The 22,255-nt window shown below is 36.8% G+C and overlaps 1 protein-coding gene across 1 annotated transcript in view; it reads left to right on the top strand.

Moving 5' to 3' along the window:
• The first annotated feature begins 15,107 nt into the window (after positions 1–15,107).
• The window catches only part of LOC145691824 (uncharacterized), a 47,717-nt gene continuing 40,569 nt past the window's right edge, over positions 15,108–22,255 (top strand). The window contains exon 1 of the mRNA XM_081767136.1: positions 15,108–15,291. Within this exon, the coding sequence (XP_081623262.1) occupies positions 15,244–15,291 (48 nt within the window). The 5' untranslated portion in view covers positions 15,108–15,243. The remainder of the gene's footprint in view (positions 15,292–22,255) is intronic.

Below are 22,255 nucleotides of genomic sequence, written 5' to 3'. Positions count from 1 at the left end.
AACTTACAAGTAAAGCAAAATATTCTGTCTCTGATCTTCGAATCAGGAGCATCATTTCATATTTGGCTTGGCGGGGGGGGGGGCAAGACCCCTTGATATAACTAAAATTTCGCGTTTTTTGCTGATTTACTACCATTCTATTGATAAAATCTATATACATCTCAAACTCAGGGGGGGCAATTGCCCCTCCCTGCCCCCCTAAATGACGCCCCTGCTTCGAATAACTTAGCCATCGCCTATCCACTGTTTCTCCGTTCGGCATCCTCCGTGTAAAGAAATTGTTTCAAAAAATGTCTGTTACCTTCGTCCTTTGGGTATTCACAGTGACTTAGCCTGATTAGACCCTTCTCCACTAGCATGTCACGCACTTTACTGTTAATATGTTTCCAATTACCTGGATCGTATATGTCCTCGAACAGTGTGCTCGTCGTTTGAAGAGTGTCAGAAGTATGCAGAGGAATGGTCGCTCTTTCACAGGAGAGGTCACTTTCTGGGTCTGTTGCAACAACGTTGTCCCCAGAGAATTGCACCAAGTTTTCATTGTTGCTTGTGGGACAACAGGGCGTAGAAACAGTTTTGTTGCCGGCTAGTTTGTTTTCTTCATCGTACGCAAAACTTGGTATCACAACCTGGTCTGTCGCATCACACCGGTCGCTCACAGTCACAGACAAATCATCATCCGTGTTCTCAAGTTTTTGGTGTTGATCCGCTAATTTTACCGCTACAACAAACTTGTCCAAAGATCCCTTTTGCTTCTGAATGAAATCTTTATATTTCCGTTTCTTGGCTTTCGCAGCCCCACTTTCGTATTTACGGAATTTGTCTCTGTCTCTGCCACTCATGACGGTCACTTATTCTTTGCCCAATAAACGAATAATCGGAAGACACTCACGCACAAACCATAATATTACGTATCCACATCTCACTACGACTGCGCGGTCCGAATTCCAAAGCCAAACTGAGGTGCTACATAAGGCGTGCAATAGGAGCTATTTCTTGGAAGCGATGACTCAGAGGTGTCCGTAGCAACAGGACCACTCTTCTGACCCAAAAGCAGCAAACAACATGACTTCTCACTCTATTTCGACAACAAAGAAAAGTTGAGGTAAGGCCATTTAGAGTCACGTGCATGGTATTAGCGTCGCCTTGTTTGCTGACCCATTGTTAATCCGAAACTCAAGGGCGTAATTATTACGGTACTTTAAAACCAAAAATATCATGCTAAACGCTTTCATAGTAATGGTGTAGATTTCGGGAATTTAAGGCTTCTAAAAGTAAAATATTGAGTAAGAAGTTCTGGTTTATGAAAACTGGTTTCCGAAGAAATCCACCACACCGTATTATTGGCCAAAGTATTCACTTAACTCTAAGCTACGGTACATTAGAATGTTGCAGAGGCCCCGCATATTTGAGCTGACTGTGACAAGAGAATATCCTATCGCGGGGCCTGGGGCCCCAGTCGCCACCCCCAAAGGCCGCCTCTGGTTGAGGTCATAATGAAAGGAAATTTGTTATATTTGAATAGAGGAAGTATGTAAATATTGAATAATCTTTTTCAATACTTTTTTTTCATTATTATTATTTTACTCGACATTTCTTCATAGTTTGTTATTAAAATACCAACATATCCTCATTTTATTGTCCTAACTAATCAATATATGTTGATAGTAAAGTAGTTTAGATCAGTGCTATTCAACCGGGGGTACGCGGAGATGTTTCTGAGGGTACTCAATCCTAAAATAAGCATATATCCAATATTTATTGAATTATCGTAGTTGGAGATTTTTAAAAATGATTTCTCTGCATTAACGTCAATAAAAATGAAGCACAGAAATTGCTTGAATCCAGAATCAGCTCTTAGTCTCGCACTCTCGAAGATTCGACCAAAAATCAACAAGTTGGCATCCCGGAAACAAGCTCAGTCATCTCCTTAGCACTTTAGTTCCAAAGTTACTTTTAGTTTTTGAATTTTTAACATTGTCCTCAGTGTGCGAATTATCAGGGAGGATGAGGGGAAAATCGCCCTCAGTAGAATTGGATGTCTCCCATATGTTTTGAAATTTCCCATGTTGTTTTTCGGATGTGCACTTTATCCCCCTTTAAATAGTATTTGATTGACACACTGATTGTTCTTTTGTTGGGTCTCTGTTTGCCCCCCCCCCTTTTTAATCAACAGAACATGCGTATTAAGGTTAATAAGTCAATTTTGATTTACAGAAGTAATTTCTTTTAAACATCTTCAGGGGTACACAATTGGATGGCGAACTGAGTCTAGCGGTACGCGAGAAAAAAGGTTGAATAGCACTGGTTTAGATTAGTCGAGCTCCTGAACGTTCAGTATTTAATGTAACCCCCCCCCCCCCGTTACGAAATCCTGGCTAAACGAACCAATATATGTTCCAGTAAAATAGTTTAGAATGATCAAGCCCCTGGTGTGATGACCATTGTACTTCATGTCACGGACCCTCTCCCTTCACGAAATCCTGGCTACGTGCCTGCTTGAGAGCAATAGTGCCAAATAAAGGGTTGAAGAATTTACTAATTTTTCACTTATCAATGCTGTAGATTCAAAAGTCTGAATTTATAACCCATTCATTACAATAGCATTCATCTCAGTTCCCACGGTGATTTTCGAAACGACACGAAAAAGACACAAACTACCTCACAGTGTGACTGAATAACTGACCGCGGCTTGACTTCTGATAAAATTGATACTCGACTTCTGACCGCTGATAAAATTGACAACTAATGAAATATGGAAGCAAATAATCATGAGTGACTGAAGAATGCCAAAAGGGATCTTGTTAAACAGGCGACGGCGCTTCGCCGTGATATCATAAATCATGAAAATGATCTCAGATCTCTTTCTGTTGTGTTTTAAATTGCTATTTTTCCTAGGCGAGAAAAAATAAACTTTCAAGAATTGTATTCTCAGGCCACTATACTTTCGGCTCCCTTTTATATTCTGTGATAGGACGCGTCTTGGATTTTACTATTGCTTTTGCCTGCACCGACGTGACTCTGAAGCTAGCATGGCCTATTCTTAATTTAAGGAAACGTGAGTCGCAACAAAATTTTAATGAAACCGTGAAAGAGCTTGATGTATGCAGATTGGCGCCGTGACTGTTCACAAGAATATTAGTTGTCGCGGACTTTTCCACATTTTTTTCCTCTTTCTCCTGACCCTCTCTCTTATTAAAATTTCCTGGTCCCTTTTTGATTTGGCCCCTGTCTGGGCGGCAATCGCCGCCTAACCACCTGGGCCAGTCCGGACCTGAACACGTCCCGCTATTGATACGAACCCTCATAAATTTTGGAAAGTAGGCGCCCTGATGACATCAACTTCGAGCTTCGTAAATTAACAGTTACGAAGAAAACAACTCTCCCAAGGGAGAGAAAAGTTTTAAAATTTGTGTTGCCCATCAACCTATAGTTGAGATGAGAAAGACGTGTTACAGTTGACATTTTGTAACGTGGCTCAGTGGTAAAGCATTCACCTCTGGTGCTTAAAGTCTCCGGTTAGATTCCAGCTCGCACGAAGTGGCCTTTGCATATTTTTCATTAGAAAATGAAATGTATCTTTCAGTTTACGTCCAAGAGTTATGCTGGCTAGGTTAAAGAAGACGGTGATAATGAGAAAAGAATGCAATGGTGGAATCAATAAAGTGGGAGGAAACTGAAGAAACCTGAAAAAATCACGCACACGGTGTTGTTTGTCCATTATGAAGTCAACTTGAAGCGAGCTCGGATCGAATTAGGGTCCCAGCGCACAGAAGTAAATGCTCTACCACTCAACCACCGCACATATCTCAATAGAATTAGCTTATATAAACTCATTAAAACATAAATTAATAAGCGATCGAGTAGCGTCTAATGTCAAACGAGTAAAAACACAAATCCACTAAAATACCTAGCGAACAAAGTCAGAGGATACGAAATGGAACATTCAGATATAATTTAAATTTTGAGAATAAACTAAAACACTCCTAAAATACCTTTGTAAACAAATGTCTAATGAACACTCAAAACTATGGCTACAGAATAGAAGCAGCATGGGTGTAGCCAGCAGGTTTCTGTAGGAGGGGACCGTCGTTTTTGAGGGGGGGGGGCAGCTACAATGTACAAAGCTAAAAAAATGTGTTGCTGCTAATGATTTTGAGGCCTGAAAGAAAGGAAAATTTTGGTTTCCTTCTGGAAAACTAAAAACACTATTTTAGCTTATTATTATTATTATTATTATTATTATTATTATTATTATTATTATTATTATTATTATTATTATTATTATTATTCATAAATTATATTCAAGATAGTTTTCATTATGCTTAATCAAGAACTACTGCCCGGGACCAAACGCTATACTTTTGTGCATAACTATAAAGGTAACCAAGAAAGTTCTGTCCCTTTTCGTGGAGGTCTGTGTTCAATTGGACCTCACACCGTGAGTTGAATGCGAGTGGAGATAAGGCGAACGTCAGTTGTTGGTGTGGGTATATCCAACATACTACTTGGTTGTGGCAATTCAGATACACCGTGAACTTGCGTAAAGACAGAGGGAACATGGGACATCCACAGAACGTCGTAAGAGAATGTATGCTGAACGAGTTCAATTGGAGGTCAAACGCCGCTGTAGCGGGACAGAAGATATGCCAGGCCTTTGGTGAGCACAGGCAAACGATATAGCTCACCAAGCTGTCGTGACGACGCGGACAGTACAGCGATGGTTTAACAAGTTTAAGGAGGATGACGAAACAACCGAAAACAACACGTGCCAGAAGACCAACAAATTAACAAAGAGGAACTGGGACTACAATTCAGTGTGTGGAGAAATCACCATTCGGCAGCACATCCATCAATTTGGAAAGCACTACAAGTTGGGTCGATGGGTCTCACATGTTTTGACTATGGTCCAGAAGGCAACGCGGCAGTCGCCTGTGTTTATTTACTGTTTCGAAGCCATTTCTGGACAGGGCGTTGACATGTGATAAAAAGTGGGTCCTATACGAAGCTCAACGGCGCCGTCATCATTGGTAAGCATCCCATGAACCGATTTCAAAACAGCCGAAACCAGCAGTACCAGAAGAAGGTCCTTCTGTGTGTTTGGTGCATCGGGCATCGGGAATTGCTACCAGCTGGTCAGAGTATCAATGCAATTGTGTAGTGCCAGCAGTTGAGCTGTGTTCAAGAAAAACTCAAAACTCTGGAGCCATCATTTCTGAATTGCAAATGGGTCCTCGTTTACGGGACAACGCTAAGTCCCACTTAGCTAGGGTGACTCAGAACACCATTCTCCGCCTTGGATGGGAAACAATATTGCAACGACTATATTCCTCAGGTATTGCACCGTCCGAGTATCATCTGTTCCATTCTTTGGATAATAACCTTAGAGAACGCCAGTTCAAATTCCTAGTAAAAGTCCAAAATGCAACTGATGCATTCTTCGTTTCACGGCCCACCAAGTTCTAGTACCGATTCCATGGCCTTCCAGAACGTTTTCAGAAGGTCGTTGATGGTGATGGGGACTATTTTTGATCTTCCAGGTTAGGTGACATATCGATGTTCGAAGGTGGTGGGTGAGAAAACAACAAAACTTTTCTTGGTTGTCTTTATATTTAAATTTAAGCCCTTGTATACAGAACCTATCTACACAAGATTGATTTTCTTTGGAATTTCACTTAATTTCTTTACGGTTTCCTGACAAAAATATTTATTTATTATTCGTGACTAAAAAAACACAATTATTTTATAACACTAAGTAGAAATAAAAGAGAGAGCGAATGAAATCCAAATTGAATAAAAACATTGTTTCTCACCAAAAAATATACTGTACTTACAAATCAGTTTAGTACCTTTGTTTTATGACTGTATTTGTAGTACCTTGTTAAAACGTTTGTCTTCAAACTGCCAAATATAAATCGCAGTAAATTGTGTAATCTGCTGTCACAAAAAAGTATCCTATTTTTCGATCGGTATAAGGAAGAGATACTATAGCTACTATTTTTGATCGGTATAGAAAAACAATATTTCTCCATACTATTTTACCGTAAATTATTAATTGCCAATAAACTTTGTTACTTTTAAATGAATGAAGCGAGATTATTTTACTATGATGTTTTAAAAGCTGGTTATTTGGGGGGGCAGGAAACCATTTGGGGGGCCTGGCCCCGATGGGACCCCACTTGGCTACACCCCTGAGAAGCAGTAACAGTGTTTGGGACCGTTTGTAATGTATGTGTTCTGTTTATGAATATAATAGATCTTATTGTTATACAGTAATATAGTCATCTGGCAACCCTCAGTTTATGAGTCGATTTTCTATAAATCTTCACGATTATGATATAAGATAAATCAGGGAGAACAATACCGTTTTAAACAACACAAAAATCGAGTCATGGCAAACAACACGTAATCCAATCAGAATGCTAAACGCGAACTGGGGATACGCGTTATTGTATATACCTTGAGCATATACGTTGATAAGTGTTAGGAGTATATGCGTCACTGCTAAGAGGTCTGTATCACTGTTAGAAGACATAATTTTTATTTAATATACACAGTACATAGAGTAAATATAGTTAGAAACAATCTGTTGCAGCAGAACTGTCAATTATTATTGGCAGAGAACGACGTATATAAAAACTTCTACGCATCAGAATTTAGCCATAAGTATATGATTTTGTTAAGGTCGATGTGAGCTATCAACTAATGTGTGTCATATCTTTGGACGCTGTTTTACTTATTGAAAGAAAACTTTATGTGCGTTGTTATAGAAACCGCCGTTTCCAGGGCAACAGGTCGGTTAGCCAATTGTAAGAAAACGTTAGAAATAAAAAAAATAGTAAACGAAGAAGAGAGCAATGTAGAGGAGTCGCTAAAATTAATTCTCTTTGAACGAGGGCGATTACGAAACATCACCTACTAATTGAAATCCAGATTATTCTCCAATAAAGTAAATTCCAATAAACTTTCTTGTTATTGTTCGTCCCTCAATGCATACTCATCTCATTGTTAATTATCCCATATCGGACTCCCGAAGAAAACTCATCGAAACAACTTATTGACCGTGCCAATAGCGACTACTCTCAGTCATGACTCCGTTTTCTTTCATTCAGAAATAGAAGAGAAAGAGAAGAAAGTAGAAGGGTAAAAGAAGGAGGTAGAAAAGGAAGAAAGGAAAAGAAATAGGGTATTGTAATAAGAAACAGATTACTGGATAATTCCGGAAATATAGTAAGAATTCGAGAAAGTCCTTGAAAGATGAATCATTCTAAATGTTATTAACGACTAATCAATTTTGGAATGCTTCGGAATAGACACATGTTCCCTCATACCACCCAGACCTAGCTCCAGGCACCACGATCGTGGGGTTGCCCAGACCTAGACCTGGAAATGAGAAAAGTGAAATCATTCTTTGTACTGTTATTCCAACCGGTGATTGATAACCATCCAGCATCTGAACTCTGTTCTCTAGGATCGACCACACATATGAATTAGCCAAGAAAGAAAAAAAAATCAAACTTATAACTCAATATAAATTTATGTATCGTATCAATAAGAGTTTCAACTTCTGGAAGAAAGATGTCGTATTTAGGCTCATCCTGTTATTTTTGTTTCACTCCTAGAGCCGATTTAAACCATTAGTAGCGGTCCTTCATGACCTAGGTTATTTACCTTAACACATATATTAAAACATGACACATATATTACAGATGTTAATATGACAAATGATATCACTAAAATTACTTAAATTAAATCTATCATGCATTCACACGCTCACTCACTCAGGACAGTGTATATATGTTTAAAGGAAACCAACTAACTACAAAGATACAAATAGTTTATTACATTCATAGTGAAAAGGAAAAATAATTACAAAGAAAATCTTAAAAGCACAAGTTCTTGGTTATATATTAATAGAGTACATAGTGTTATATTTTAGTAAATTTTTATATATTCAATCATATTGACAAATGGAAAGAAAAAAAATAATTACATGTATTATATCTTAGGCATGCTAAAGCAAAATTATGATTTGCGACATACGCAAAGAAGACACTTATTTCATTTTAAAAAAATATGGACAAAGAGGAAAGAAAAGAAAAAAAACTTTTAGGTGTACTAAAACTTATATGAGTCTCTACCTCACATTGAGCAATAAAATATTAATAATTCTGAGCGTTCAAATCACAAATCACGCACTACTCGTAGTGTCCAGAAACATTTCGCTCCATTTAACTTAGTTTGTGTTTATCTATATATATCTCTCTATATATAGAACTATTAGTTTATAAAAACCATTCATCAACTATATTTCGTTTGTAACTCTTAACAGTTTATATCTGCACTCGCACACTGCGATGTTTATACCCATCTAGGGATTTCGAAAAAAATCACTTTCGCCAGAGGATGTTTCTCCTCTTAGTCAGTCCATTTCCAAACTTATTAATTGGATAATTTCAAGTTATTTGTTCAACACTGGGACACGTCATGAGACCTTTCCTTTATTCACTTTGTATATATGTATACATGGTTCGGATTTAAAACGATCTTCCACAGGTGTACGGAGTGTGATGGTTTAAATTGAGGATAAAAAAAAAACTGGTCAAGTCACAGGATACATATGCAGGTGAGAAGGATTCAAGGTGCACTTTCCACAATGGTTTTAGGTTGGTAGTTCAGGGATAATATTCATCATGATGTGGGTTACGTTTAGACCTGCCGTTACTTTTTAATACATGCCATTAAATAATTACATAGGTTATCATTTACATCTATTCAGAAGAAAAGGAAAATTACTTGAGTGCACGGCGGTATTCTTGACAAAATCTACATTCTTATATTTGTCGGAAAACTTACTGGTAAACTATAGCAACCAATACACGTTTGGGGGGACAGACACGAGCGCTCTCACATATATTCATATAATACATTTAATATCATACTTTTACTTTAAAATCATATTCACATACTAAGTACATATACATTTCGACGTATTCATTTCTCTCTCTCTCTCTCTATATATATATATATATATTTATTATAAATGCGCACACATTTAAATTAATCACCCCAACAATAATTTTTGAAAAGGTTGCAAACATTGTCCAAGAAAACAAATGACTTCCGACATTACATATGAAAAAAAAATGATTTTACCTGATACCGCGCATCTATAAATTTTAACTTTCATATATTCAAATAGTGCTTAAATAATTTTTAAAAAAACTTTGTGAGGCAGGCACGTAACACAGAACATTCCTAAAGATATAACTAGATAACCTAAAATACAATTTCTGGGCCCAGGTCAACTACAAGGTAAACGAAAACCAAAACAGAAAGGAAAGTGACCAATGGATTAAAAAAAACTTAAGAGGGACGACGGTGAAAGAACGTAATCGAAGTGTCGTCAACTACGAAGTCTTTGTTCATTTCGGCGATAGGTCAAAATGTGATGGAGGACCCAATCATTATCTACTCTATCCATGAATTGTGTATTGCAACATCTCAGCTGGTAATTTCAGATCAGAGTTGTACGTTAAATAAATCGTAAGCGACAAGTTCAAAATCGAGGGGGGGGAAGGTTGAAATTAAAAAAAATCTCGAAGTAAGAAGGAAGAGACAAGAGAGAGAAAGCGGCGCCAACGAAAGGAGAAAGATTAAAGTACTACTCACTACACAGAAGAATGATCGAATTTAAATATATAACAACTCATAGCCAAAAATATTCTTAACATGCCAAAAGGGTTCGGCTTACCAAATAAATAGCCGATAAAAGATCTCTGCAAAGATGAGACAAGTCTGTGTCCCCGATGGGATTTTCGGAAAGACAAAGGCTTTAGGGAAATCCCACCTCTCACCGTATCCGGTCAACACCCTTGCAGATACCGGAATCCTCCGGAAGGTTAGAGACGGCGTTAATTTAGAATTTCAAAAGAAAAAAAAATCATCCGACCTCTTGGAAACCAGAAGATTCCAGAATAGTAATGAAATTAGAATAATAGCTAAGATATCCCTAATTAGTGATTTGCCAAAATAAAAAAAATTAAATAAACTGAATTTCGGATCGGTGATTTCTATGGCCAAACCTCACCGATAGCTCCCCTTCGCAGAATGCGCTAAATTCTGAGGCATCGATTAATTTCCATCACTATCTAGTTTGGAAACTAAGAAAAGAAAACGAAAATATTCAAGGGGGGAGAGGTCGATGCCCGGGTACGGTATAATAAATTTCAATAACTAATTGTTTTGATTCTGTAACCCTGTCAGAGCTGTCGCCTCCATGAACATTGTAAGCTAGCCCGAGTAGGTGACGTGAAGAAAAAAAATCTCACGGAGCAGGATATTCTATTTTTAAAACCGACCAGAAAATATAATTCACTACAGCCCTGTTGTATAACTACTACTGTCTTTTCATAATTTATTATTCAATATGTCTAGTCAGCGATTATATGATGCTACCCATTCTATCAGATGGTATTACTATGGTTGATTATTACTATAACACATTAAACTACAAAGTATTACCATAGTCCGACTATATACCGCCCTCCGGTCCGCGTGATATTATGGTGCAGGGGTCAGAACCCGAGATGTTTGTAGCTACACGTATCTATTCAATATATATATATATATATATCCACACGTGGCGAAGTATTCACTGGGCTACTATATATATTTAACTATATGGGTGTTCTATCTTCTATATTCATTTACTACAATATTCATATACTTTCATATTCATATTCATATTCATATAATATTCATATCATCATTCTTTTCATTTACTACGACGCTATATTTTACAAACACCCTGTCTCCTCTATCTACGCCCAGCCTATATACACATTTCATCATAACACTTTAAAATCTATAGTCACTACAAACATTTCCCATTCCGATCACCGCACGACAACCTCACTCGAACTCAAGACTCTTTCATCACACACACAATACTATGTAATACCTGGTAGCTTTATTAAGAACGAAAAAAAATCCTACGTATGTTCACTGAAAATAGAATTATCTGCGATAATATTTAATGTTTACGAAATTCTGACAACAATGAAATTATTCTGCAGCCACAAAGAAAGAAATGAACATTTAATATAATTTCAAAGCGAAGAACTAGCATCATATCGCCCGACTTCTGTTAAAAAATTACGTATTGTTTATTTACTTAAATATTTCGATTTCTAGATTAAGCAGAATGTTGTAATTTTCAGGATATATTAATTTTAGGTCACTTAACCTAACTGTACATCCATATGGGCTGTGAATTATACCTTCTAGGTTTTATTTCGAAAAGAAAGGTCAATTCCATGAAAACTAAATCACTAAGAACATCGACATACGAATGGCGGTTAGTACTGACTTTTGACACTAGGGGCTAGCGACGATCTAATCAACCCTTGAACAACTGAATGTGACCTTGTACACGGAATTATTGTACTATATTACGTTCACTTTTAAATATTGTGTATGAGTTCACTTAATGACGGAATAATAAAAAAAATTATCGCATAGCAAATACTACACTGTCCATATTTAATTATCTCACACACTCTTTCATCACTTAACTACCACTACCACTGATACTACATTACAAATATACACATACTACTTAAACTACAAGACACATCATGCCAATACACACCAATCATCACTATCATTAATACATGTTATACTAATAAATATACACAGACAACATTCAGATTTTACCATTTTAAATCGGCTCCAAAGGAAAGGGAAAGAAAGGAACAGGGCCAACTGGCCCTTGATTTACTAAATCACGTTCTTAAGCTGTTTAGTCAATGCCCCAAGGGGACATATCGAAGTGTTGACTAACAATAGGACCCCTGCCCTAAAGGGGCAGGAACCCGGAACAAACTACATGTTCAACTCATCCCGCTGGAAGCCGTACTCCCAATTTGGGAGTCAGATAGGAGCCCTTACTGTAAATTTACACGTGCATTATGATTACTATCCTAACTATAAAGAAATTAAATACCGCCATATATGTTAAAAAAAAAGAATCACTCGCTACCTACATAAACAAATCTATATATGGACAGGTCTTATAACCCTCAATTAGCAGGAAAATTGGAAGGTGAAAATATCAGGGGAAACACCGATCTTCAGAACCGGTTTTAGGAAAAGAAAAACGGAAATCACACTACTTCTGAATCCTGTCCATAGCGATCGGTAGATGAAATCATGGCGTCACTATATTGCACTTACTATTTCAGCTTTTTAGTCCAGTTTTTTACTATGAAATTTAATAGTTCATGGCTCCTCGAGACTTCCAACGATTTTACACGTTAATAAAATCCAAATGTTACCTTTATTTGCAGCTTTTCTAGCTCATTTTCGACTTTCTGAGCTAGAAGATCCGAATCTGGCTGAAATTCTTGCAGGGAATGGGAATAATCGCGCCCTAATATCATAGCGTGGGTTTATCCTCCAATCAAAACAAAGCATTTTGGCGGTGGGGCTTTGAAACGAATAAAATTTGGTAAAATCTGGATTAAACTAGATTTTAGAAGGACCTAGGTATCTAAAAGAGAGGTGAAGGGTGGTCCTGAAAATTCTGTCGAATTTTAGATTGGTTATTTGATCTGAAAAGTTCCGTCCAATAGTGGACCTATGTTTGCAGATAGCACTGACACCGTAAGAATTGTAATAATCCATTTACACATCCATATACAAGACTTATAACTAATTTAAAATATAAATAAAGGTATTGACTCCCAAAACTATTATTCCTAATAAATTTTTACAGTTTTCCATGTTAATTTGAAATAGAATAACAAACAAAATTACGAATTATATGAACAGCCAGAAATTTTTTTTGTTAAACGTCAAGTACAGTCGGTGCAAAAAATTTCGGGCACCCTCCTATTAAAAACATAATCACATTAGACTGTAATGGCATATTACAAAAAAAAAAGCAAAATTTAAAAATTAGTCATAATTTTGGGCTGTATCCATAACCACACTACATACGTCGTCTTGCTATAGACATAATGAGAACCATCATGAAGGATATTTCAGTATGACTCACCTTAATAGGGTGGTGTGGTTTCCGTTTCAGAATCAATCTTTAGATTTATATTTTTCAATTCTCTCAAAAACTAGGCATGACTTTTTAAATTGTTACATATCATTTTGTTCTACCCAGTGAGGTCTATCGATTGATATTTGTCTGATCTGTGCTAATAATATTGTAGAATATATAATCAGGTTTGAATAAAATGAATTCATTGTATTTAGAATTCATTGTTTTTATGATTCAGTAATTACATTTCCTGACAAATGCGTTACACGAAGAGTTGGTCACGTAAGCATGAAACAAACTAGAGTGAGGGATAGTTAATATGTGATATACATGTAGGCCTATTTGTTTCATGTCACACTCAGAAGGATTCAGATTATACTGACATTTGCAAATGCTGAACTCGAAATATCGTAAGAAATTCGAACGACTTCTTATGGGCATCTTAGCAGGGGCGCCCAAAAAAAATTTTGTAGGGGAGCATCTCCACGGTTGCTGTATTACGTCTGGTATTTCTGGTACTTAATATACGTGGTTTGCTATATTACATATACATTTTCGTGAGCCAGGAGGCCGGGGCCCCACTCTGCCCCCCTTCGGGCTTCCATGCATCTTAGTGAAGTACCCCCAATTCTTTTTCTTGTATTCAAGGTCTCATCAAGAAACTCTGAAACACGGGTTTATTTATTTTAAATGAAAAGTTCAAACATCAAATTTCATATCTGTAGCCTTAAAGTATTCCGATATATGGACATCTCATAATAATAGTAAGTCATCTTTTTTTTCTTCCCATCACTTTTCTTCGCTTCTATATCAAATACCAACTAAAATAAAATAAAATAAAATAAATAAAACCGCTGAAACCCTTGTTTATTTTTTAAAATGAAAATACTAAATTCTAAATTTCATGTATCCACCCTTAAGGAATTTTGAGACATAGTTATCTTATTGTAATAATTTCAACCTCCATTATCCCCTTCCTCCTTTTATGCAGAATTTCCAAAAATCATCGCTTGATACGTACATCACAAATTCTATGTAGATACTATTGAAATTTCAAGCTTTTTTTAAAAATCTTAAGCAGTTTGGCCTAGGCTTTGATCAGTCAGTCAGACACTGTCAGTTCGTAGAAAGTCATATTTTCTCTGCGTTTTTCTGCTCTAGGTCAAAAAAAATTATGACATCCAAAGAACAGTTATTAACGAAATAAAGAAGTATATAAGTTATCCCAGCTATTCTCATTCATATGTGTTTTTATCAGTGGCGTAACTAAAGGTTTGGGGGACCCTCCCGCAGACAGCGTGGAGCGGGGCTTCTTCTCTACGTCCCACTTCATGATTTGGGGCCCCCTGATGGCTTGAGTCCCCCGCAACGCGGGGTCTGCGGGGCCCTTATTTACGCCCCTGGTTTTTGTCTATAAATAAAATCTGAGTGCTCAAAGAAACATATAACTTGACTCAGGGCCTTAGTTATCCAATACGTTGACTCTAGCTAGTGGGGGTGCGTTATCTGGAATTCTATTCATTTCTTAAAATACACAATCATCAGACATTATGAAAAAAAAAATGAAATCTTTCAGTTTAACGTTCCACGGTTACGCCTGTTAGGCTAAGAGAGATGACGATTAATACAAGTGAATAATGATGGACGAATTGGTGGAATGATAATGTGGTAGGAAACAGGAGTACTCCGAGAAAATCCACGGACACGATGTTGTCCACCACAAACTTACTTGGACGGGATCGAACCAGGGTGGGATCCCACGCACCTTCATGGGACGTTAAACTCAACAAATAATATAAGATTAAAATTCCTTCAAATCGAACAACGTCATAGTAAATTCCTCCTTGTAATGCATAAAAGAATTTAAGATATGTTAAGTTGAAGAATGAGAAGTACCAAAGATTTTTTGCAGCAGCTTTGTCCTAATTATTTCGGTTTGTGATGACTTTGTGTAGTGTAAATGGAAAACGTTGTAAACGTGCGAGGTTATAAAAACCTGTCGCCATAGTCGGAAGTAAACAATTGACAATAGAAGGAAGCGAGTGAACTGGAATAAGGTGCTGAGATGGAGAATTCTTTGCTATGACCAGCACATAGTTGCGGTCATGCATACGATCTTTTAGATGCGCACTCACTTCCCCGCATGTTATGTGGCAAATAGTAAGGAATCTTATGGTGTGGTCTAGGAAATGAACTTTATCATCCTTCTGTGGTTCCTAGGAATCATCTTCACACAGGTAAGGGTAGTTCTTTATATCAACTCAATTCGTAAACATGTAGACATGATTTTTGTTGGTTTTCAAGCATTCCAAAGTTCGAATGCTTCTTTGCCTTCGTGGATATGTTGCATTATGCGAAATTAAAGCCTGGCTTATATTCTACATTAGATGTTTTTAAAAAAGATAAGCACGAATTTACTTGAATTCTTTTTAAACAAATTTTTGAAACTTCTTAACATATTGTATTGAAGTTGATTTTTTTTTTTTTTTTTTTTTAAGTTTGAAGCCCTCGATCATATCCTTCAGGTTAAAGGACACGTAAAATTAATAAAAGTGAATGATTGTGAAATTATTTTTTTGTGTTACTCCACTGGAGTTGAACCCAGAACCACGTGCCCCAATGGCACACGTGTTACTTACTAAACCAGCGGGGAGGACTGAAGTTATTCTATCGCCGTTACATACCCGAAATCTATAGTTAGATTCTATAGTGTCCAACACATATGTAATCAGGGTGCGAAATCCCAAGCACATAAAGCGAAATCCTCTCCACTTAATATTTTTGAAATAAAATTCCCCCCCATTAACAACCTAGTCGGAAGTGAATAAAATGACACTACTGTCAAAAGTTTACAAATTAATTAAAGTTAATCCATACATAATTAATATATATTCCATGCACCACTCTCCATAATACATGTTAGCTGTATTTCTAACTCTACATAGTTTAACAATTATGCTCATATTTAAATATTACCGTCGCTTACCCGCTTCGCTGTGTTGAAATAAGAAAAATTAGTAATATGTTCCGTTAGTCAGTCACTTTTTACTATTACTGAAGCACTTACTGATATCGGTCATTTTTGATCATTTTTATATATTATCCTCTTTCTCCCCCAAGTTGCGGGGCTGAATTTGAATTTAAACGGCACCGGAAGTGTCACTGTTTATCTCAGTGATCCCGAAAACTATGGATTCGACATGGGGGACGCAGTGGCTCAGTGGTAGAGCGTTCACCTCCGATGCATGGGGTCCCTGGTTCGATCCCAGCTCGCGCCGTGTGTACTTTGTGGTGGACAAACACCGTGCTCGTGGGTTTTCTCGGAGTTCTCCCGTTTCCTTCCACTTTCTTTATTTCACTCATTATCACCGTCTCCTTTAACCTAACCGGCATATCCGTGGGACGTTAAACTTAAAGATTTCATTTCACTTTATGGATTCGACACTAATATCGGTTATTTTCGATCATTTTTATAGATATCTCTTTCCTTCTCCTCCCTTAAGTTGCACCGTCAAAGTGAAGTGATAAAAACTATCCCAGGTCCGAACCTCACCTATACGAAAAATTTGATCGGTCGGGTCGTTCAAAAGTTATTAAGTAACAAACATAGTCACTTTCATTTCTATATATAGGGCCTATAGATGTGCACTCATTATGTTGAAGTATATCAGTGTTGTTTTAAGACTCCTACCCTTTCCCTCAATAACACACACTGATTTCGCATCCTGTATACAATATCTTATGACTGTCCTAGAAGTAATGTTGAATTAGAATTTATATGTATTTTGAGATCCTTCCCAGGACTTCGAACCATATCCCTGTTCTCGTCCTATTTTTTGGACATTTCGAACACATGTAAACTAGTGATTGATTTATAATCTGTGGATCTGGATTCAAACTCCCTCGCCATCCTCTGGTGTTTTCCCCAGTTCAACCACGCAAATGCTAGGTTGGTATTTTTAAATGTATTTCTTGGCCGATTTCCTTTCCCTTTATAGGTTTTGCTGATTGCTAGTGATTTCATTATAAATAACTCAGATAGGATACGTCCGCGGAACATTTCTTGCACGTCCCATATGTCTCATACTTGTCTCGGGATATTCAGACTCTCAGTTGAAACTTTAAGAACTATATTACCTTTGGTTTGCCATTGAATTTCAATGGAATATGCCTGTCACGAGGCTATATTTGGATGTCCAAAAGTTGTCCTCTCACTATTCCGCCAAGAACCTACCTATCCTACAGGAATTCAGAACTCCCATTTCCCATATATAAACGGATATATGAATTTCCACAGGATAAACATAGAACATTCCATCCTTGTCCTTCGGATAACCCAATATCCCGAGCTCTGTGTTCTGTGAGAAACCTCGCTGAGTGTATCTGGAGGAATTTTCTTAGATGATTAATTAAATACAAAGTTGCTGTTTCTGTCTGGTTTGTCTGGCAAGTGCTGATCTTAAGAATTATAAATCTGATTAGTTACCCCATTCATAAAAAAAAAAAAATCCGTTTATATATGGGATTAAAATTATGTAAGAGTTTAAAATTATGTATTGACTCAAATTTACGAAGTCACGCTCGCTATGTATAGAATGTCCTATCAGGTCTTTATCTTATTTTATTTATTTTTGCAGTATTTGCCTCACTTGTGTATAATCACAGCATGGTAAAGAGAGGCCTCCTCTGATTTCTTGTGCATATTTCCCTTTGGCTGCGTTCGCATGTAACATGCTTTATATCACCTTCGCTTATGAGACGTGCTGTCGCTACAGCTTAACGTGGGATCCCAACGGGAATCGAACCCGGGTTTCCAGCGCCATAGTTGCGTATGTTAGCCATTTCACCAATAGAATACTCTTTCCTGTTTCCAAGTTACTACATCTCCGACTTTTTATAGCTAGAATGACTCGGGAACGTAAATTAATTGGAATATAATGATTGTTGGCTAAATCTCTTAGACGGTTTTATCGTCTCTTTGGTTGATTGTAGATATCAGGGGATTTGTATATGAATTACAGGATAAGTGTTGTGAGTAATTAGCTGTAATTAGATGTAATCGGCGGGTAATTGGCTATAATCACATTTTTACAACTACATTGTAATACCAATGTGTAACTTGATTTTTTTTTAAATGTCTCTTTCATTATCAAACCACAGCAGTAGTGAAAGAAGTCTTGTAATGGACGAAAAAAATAAATAATAATTTAATTAGTAACTATACAGATTTACACATTTCATAATCTCTCTATGCTGTAAATGCAATTTTTGGATGCCGTTTTGCATGTGCAGAGACTAGTTGCCGCGGTATCCAAATAATCTGTCCAGGAAAGGTAGGGAGACGCAATTGAACTGTTCTGGATGGCATAACACAGAGCATTTTATGTCCTACTTAGAACCACTCTCACTTTCACCCCGTTCGATTCTATTTCAAAGTTACATAGAATCTTTTGGGTTGTGTTATTTCCTATATTTCTTCCAAAGTAAGGTATTTTTAGTAACACCAATTACTGGACTGTGTTTTAATGACCTTACAGGGTAACATTATTTATTTCTCTCAGTAAAATATGAGAAAGGATGATTTACTGAGAATGGAGTGTGGTTTCTTCGTGTGATTTTCTTGAAAACTGTTTTCGTTTTTTGGCGAGACCGGTGAATTGATCCTGTAATCCAGCTCTCTTGGAGGGCAGATAGTGTGGTGAGAAACCGCCTATACTGCGATGCATGATGGTCTATGAACTTTTCAACTACATCTGATTCAAGCTCCGGTCGTGGTTTGGATTCCATGTTATTAGTAGGTCCTGCACTTGATAACTTTGGTGTTCCATTGAAGACGTAAAACAAAGACGCAAAATTAATTCGAAAACTACTTTTTAATGTGTTAGTACATCATAAAATGTAACTGTACCAGGCCAAAACCTCGCCTGGCCAGAATCTCGCCCCGCAAAGCATCGCGCGCCAATATCTCGCCTGACCAAAACATCGCCACCGAAAACCTTGCATCCCAAAATTTTGTCTGGCCAAAATCTCGGCTTATCAAAACCTCATCGTCCAAAACCTCGCGTCACAGAATATCGCCTAGCCTAAACTACGTGGGAATAACCTCGCCTAGGAAAAAGTGTCGTCAGTATAAAACAATGGCTTCTACAATGTAGAATGTTTTATATATTGCTATATGCAGTCATTCTATGACCAACTCCACTAATTACCTTTAGTTAAGTAATAAAACTTTCCCGATCAAAGTCGCAGATAAATTTTTTTCTTGTATTGAGGTGCTGAACACGTATGTGAGGTTTGTCGGTTGTTTTATTCAGTGTAGTCACCCTATGGCCAACTCCACTACTTATTTTAATTAGCTCTATCGTCATAATTAAGCGTTTCCGATCAAAGTCGCAGATAAACTTTAGGTTCTGAACGGTGGCATGTTGTTTGCCACGGTGTTGTTTACTACGACTCGATTTTTGTGTCGTTTGCCACGATTTTGTCACAATCTTTGCATTCCGATCTTATCAGATCTGATTATCGTGAAGATACACACACACTTGGAGTGGAAGGAAGGGTTGCCAGGCACTTTTGTTTTTTATTCCCAGGGACAAGTGGTAAGTGTTCCCACCTTTGGAACGAGAAAGGTCTCATTATACTCGCTGCTGAAAGAGAACATTAAGCTCCAAACAAATGAACACAAAACAATATTAATATCACAATAGCTTAGTAAATGGATAGTCCTATAATTGCATTTTCTCTTTTAACGAACTTCTTATTAGTGCTGTTGAATTTTTGTGACATTTGCGGTTTTCGGTTTTTGAGAAAACCGGTTTTCTGAAAACCGAAAACCGCAAATGCGGTTTTCAAAACCGAAACCGCAAAAGCGGTTTTCAAAACCGAAACCGCAAAAGCGGTTTTCAAAACCGAAACCGCAAATGCGGTTTTCAAAACCGACATTTCGGTTTTATGAAATTTCACTCTTTTCAAAAACCGGTTTTCGGTTTTTTCAAAAACCGATTTCGACAGCACTACTTCTTATTATCATCTCCTATTACATAATGTTCTGTTTTTCGTTATGCTACGAGACTAAAGAACTGGATGTTATATCCTTACCATCCTTACCAATGAAATATTTCCGTTTTACGTCCCACGATTATGCCGTGTAAGCTAAATGATATGATGATGATGACGAGAATGAATAAAAAATAGTGTATTGAAGAAAGTAGAAGGAAACAGAAGCCCGAGAAAACTCACGCACACGGTGTTTGCCCACCACAAAGCTAACTTCGCGCGATCTGAAATCTGACCATTTCCTGATAGTATGAAAAAACAGCAAGCAAATAATATAGAAAACCTCAATAAAAGCAAATGTAAACGGAAGACCACACTTCAAACTGATGAAATGGAGATATTTCCTGGCATGACTATAAACGCGTAACAGTATCCTTCTGATTTTTTTTTTCAAACTATGCTTAGATATAAATATATCTCAATAGAATGAGCCTATACAAACTTATTAAAACATAGATTAGTAAGCAATCGAGTGCTGTCTAATTTCAAACGACCAAAAATATAAATCCACTAAAATGGCTTACAGTCAAAGTCAGAAACGGAAAATTTAGATATAATTTAAATTTTGCGAATAAACTAAAACACTCCTAAAATTCTTTTGGAGAAATGTTTAATGAATACTCAAAACTAGGGTTGGGAATAAGAGCAGTAACCCAATAACGTGTTTGGGACCGATTGTATTATATGTATTCTGTTTATAAATATAATAGATTTGATTTTTATAATATAGTCATCTGGCAACGCTCAACTTCTGAGTCGATTTTCTATAAATCTTCACGATTATGATATTTATAAGATAAATAAGAGAGAACAATACTGTAGCAAACAATACCAAAATCGAGTCGTGGCAAACTACACCGTGGCAAACAACACGTAATCTTCTAAACACTTATGTGAAGTTCGTAGGTTATTTTATTCAGTGTAGTCACTCAAGACTTCAAATCCAAGGATTCAAGATTGTGGGTTTATTTTACATGTATATGTCCTTTCGCTTTAAACCCGGCAATATTTTTACGCTTTTAATCTGTAAAGTAAAGATGTAACTTAAGTATATTATTATTATTATTATTATTATTATTATTATTATTATTATTATTAATAATAATAATAATAATAATAATAATAATAATAATAATAATCATAACGTGGAATTTCATATTTAAGAACTCATTGGGTAAATATGAAGAGGTTTCATTCAGCGAGGTTTGGGGAACGAGTTTTTGGGCACACGATGTTTTAGTGAGGTGAGATGTTATCCAGGAAAGATTTTTGGCCCGCGAGGTTTTGTGGGGCGAGATTTTGGTCACGCGAGGTTTTGACCCGCAAGATTTTGGGCATCGATGTTTCGACTGCGAGATTTTGTCCGTAATCCATTATAGGGTTTAGATTACAGCGTTCATACAACTTCTAAACATAAATACGCTGATAAATACGCTGATACTTAGATTTTGGGCCTTTTGTTACATTTCCATACTCCAGTTGATTGCTTCAATTACCAGAAGAAAACTAAAGAAAGCCATCGTGTGCGTGGGTTTTCTCGGGGTTCTCCCGTTTCCTTCCACTTTCTTCATTCCACCATTTCATTCATTACTCATCATTACCGTCTCCTTTAGCCTAACCGGCATAACCGTGAGACGTAAAAATCAAAGATTTCATTTCATTTCATTTCGGAGTATGTGCAACATCCTAATCAGAGTATGTGCAACTACTGTATCTGTAACAACACTTGGTGCACATTCCAATTCCCAACATAATGATTTATCTTATATTTCGTAAATCAACATGTTATTAATAACCAAAATATGTGATTTTATTGTTTTTTGGGAAAAAAAATCAAAACGAGTAGTGTACGGTCTTGTTCAAAAAACTTTTGCGACCTACTGTTCTCTATGTAGGAAATTCTAATTCTTTGGCTCTAAATAAAGATCTCAATTAGCCAGGGAAAATTCATATTTGTTTTATTTAATTGTGATCGTTGTTAAGTGTACAGGGCTTTTCAAAGACAGATGGGGGTATGAATTTTTTTGACCAAGACTGTACTAAAGAGAAAAGACTGGGGGGGGGGGAAGCTTCGTAAAATTTTCTTCAATATCAAATAGTTTGTGCGATTATGTTTCATAAAGTAATATAATTGGTAACCCTCAA

The sequence above is a fragment of the Thermobia domestica genome, chromosome 8 (genome assembly GCF_964235325.1).
Source record: "Thermobia domestica chromosome 8, izTheDome1.hap1.1, whole genome shotgun sequence".
NCBI lineage: Eukaryota > Metazoa > Arthropoda > Insecta > Zygentoma > Lepismatidae > Thermobia > Thermobia domestica.
The sequence above is the reverse complement of the archived record's forward strand: the minus strand, read 5'-3'. Positions and strand labels throughout refer to the sequence as shown.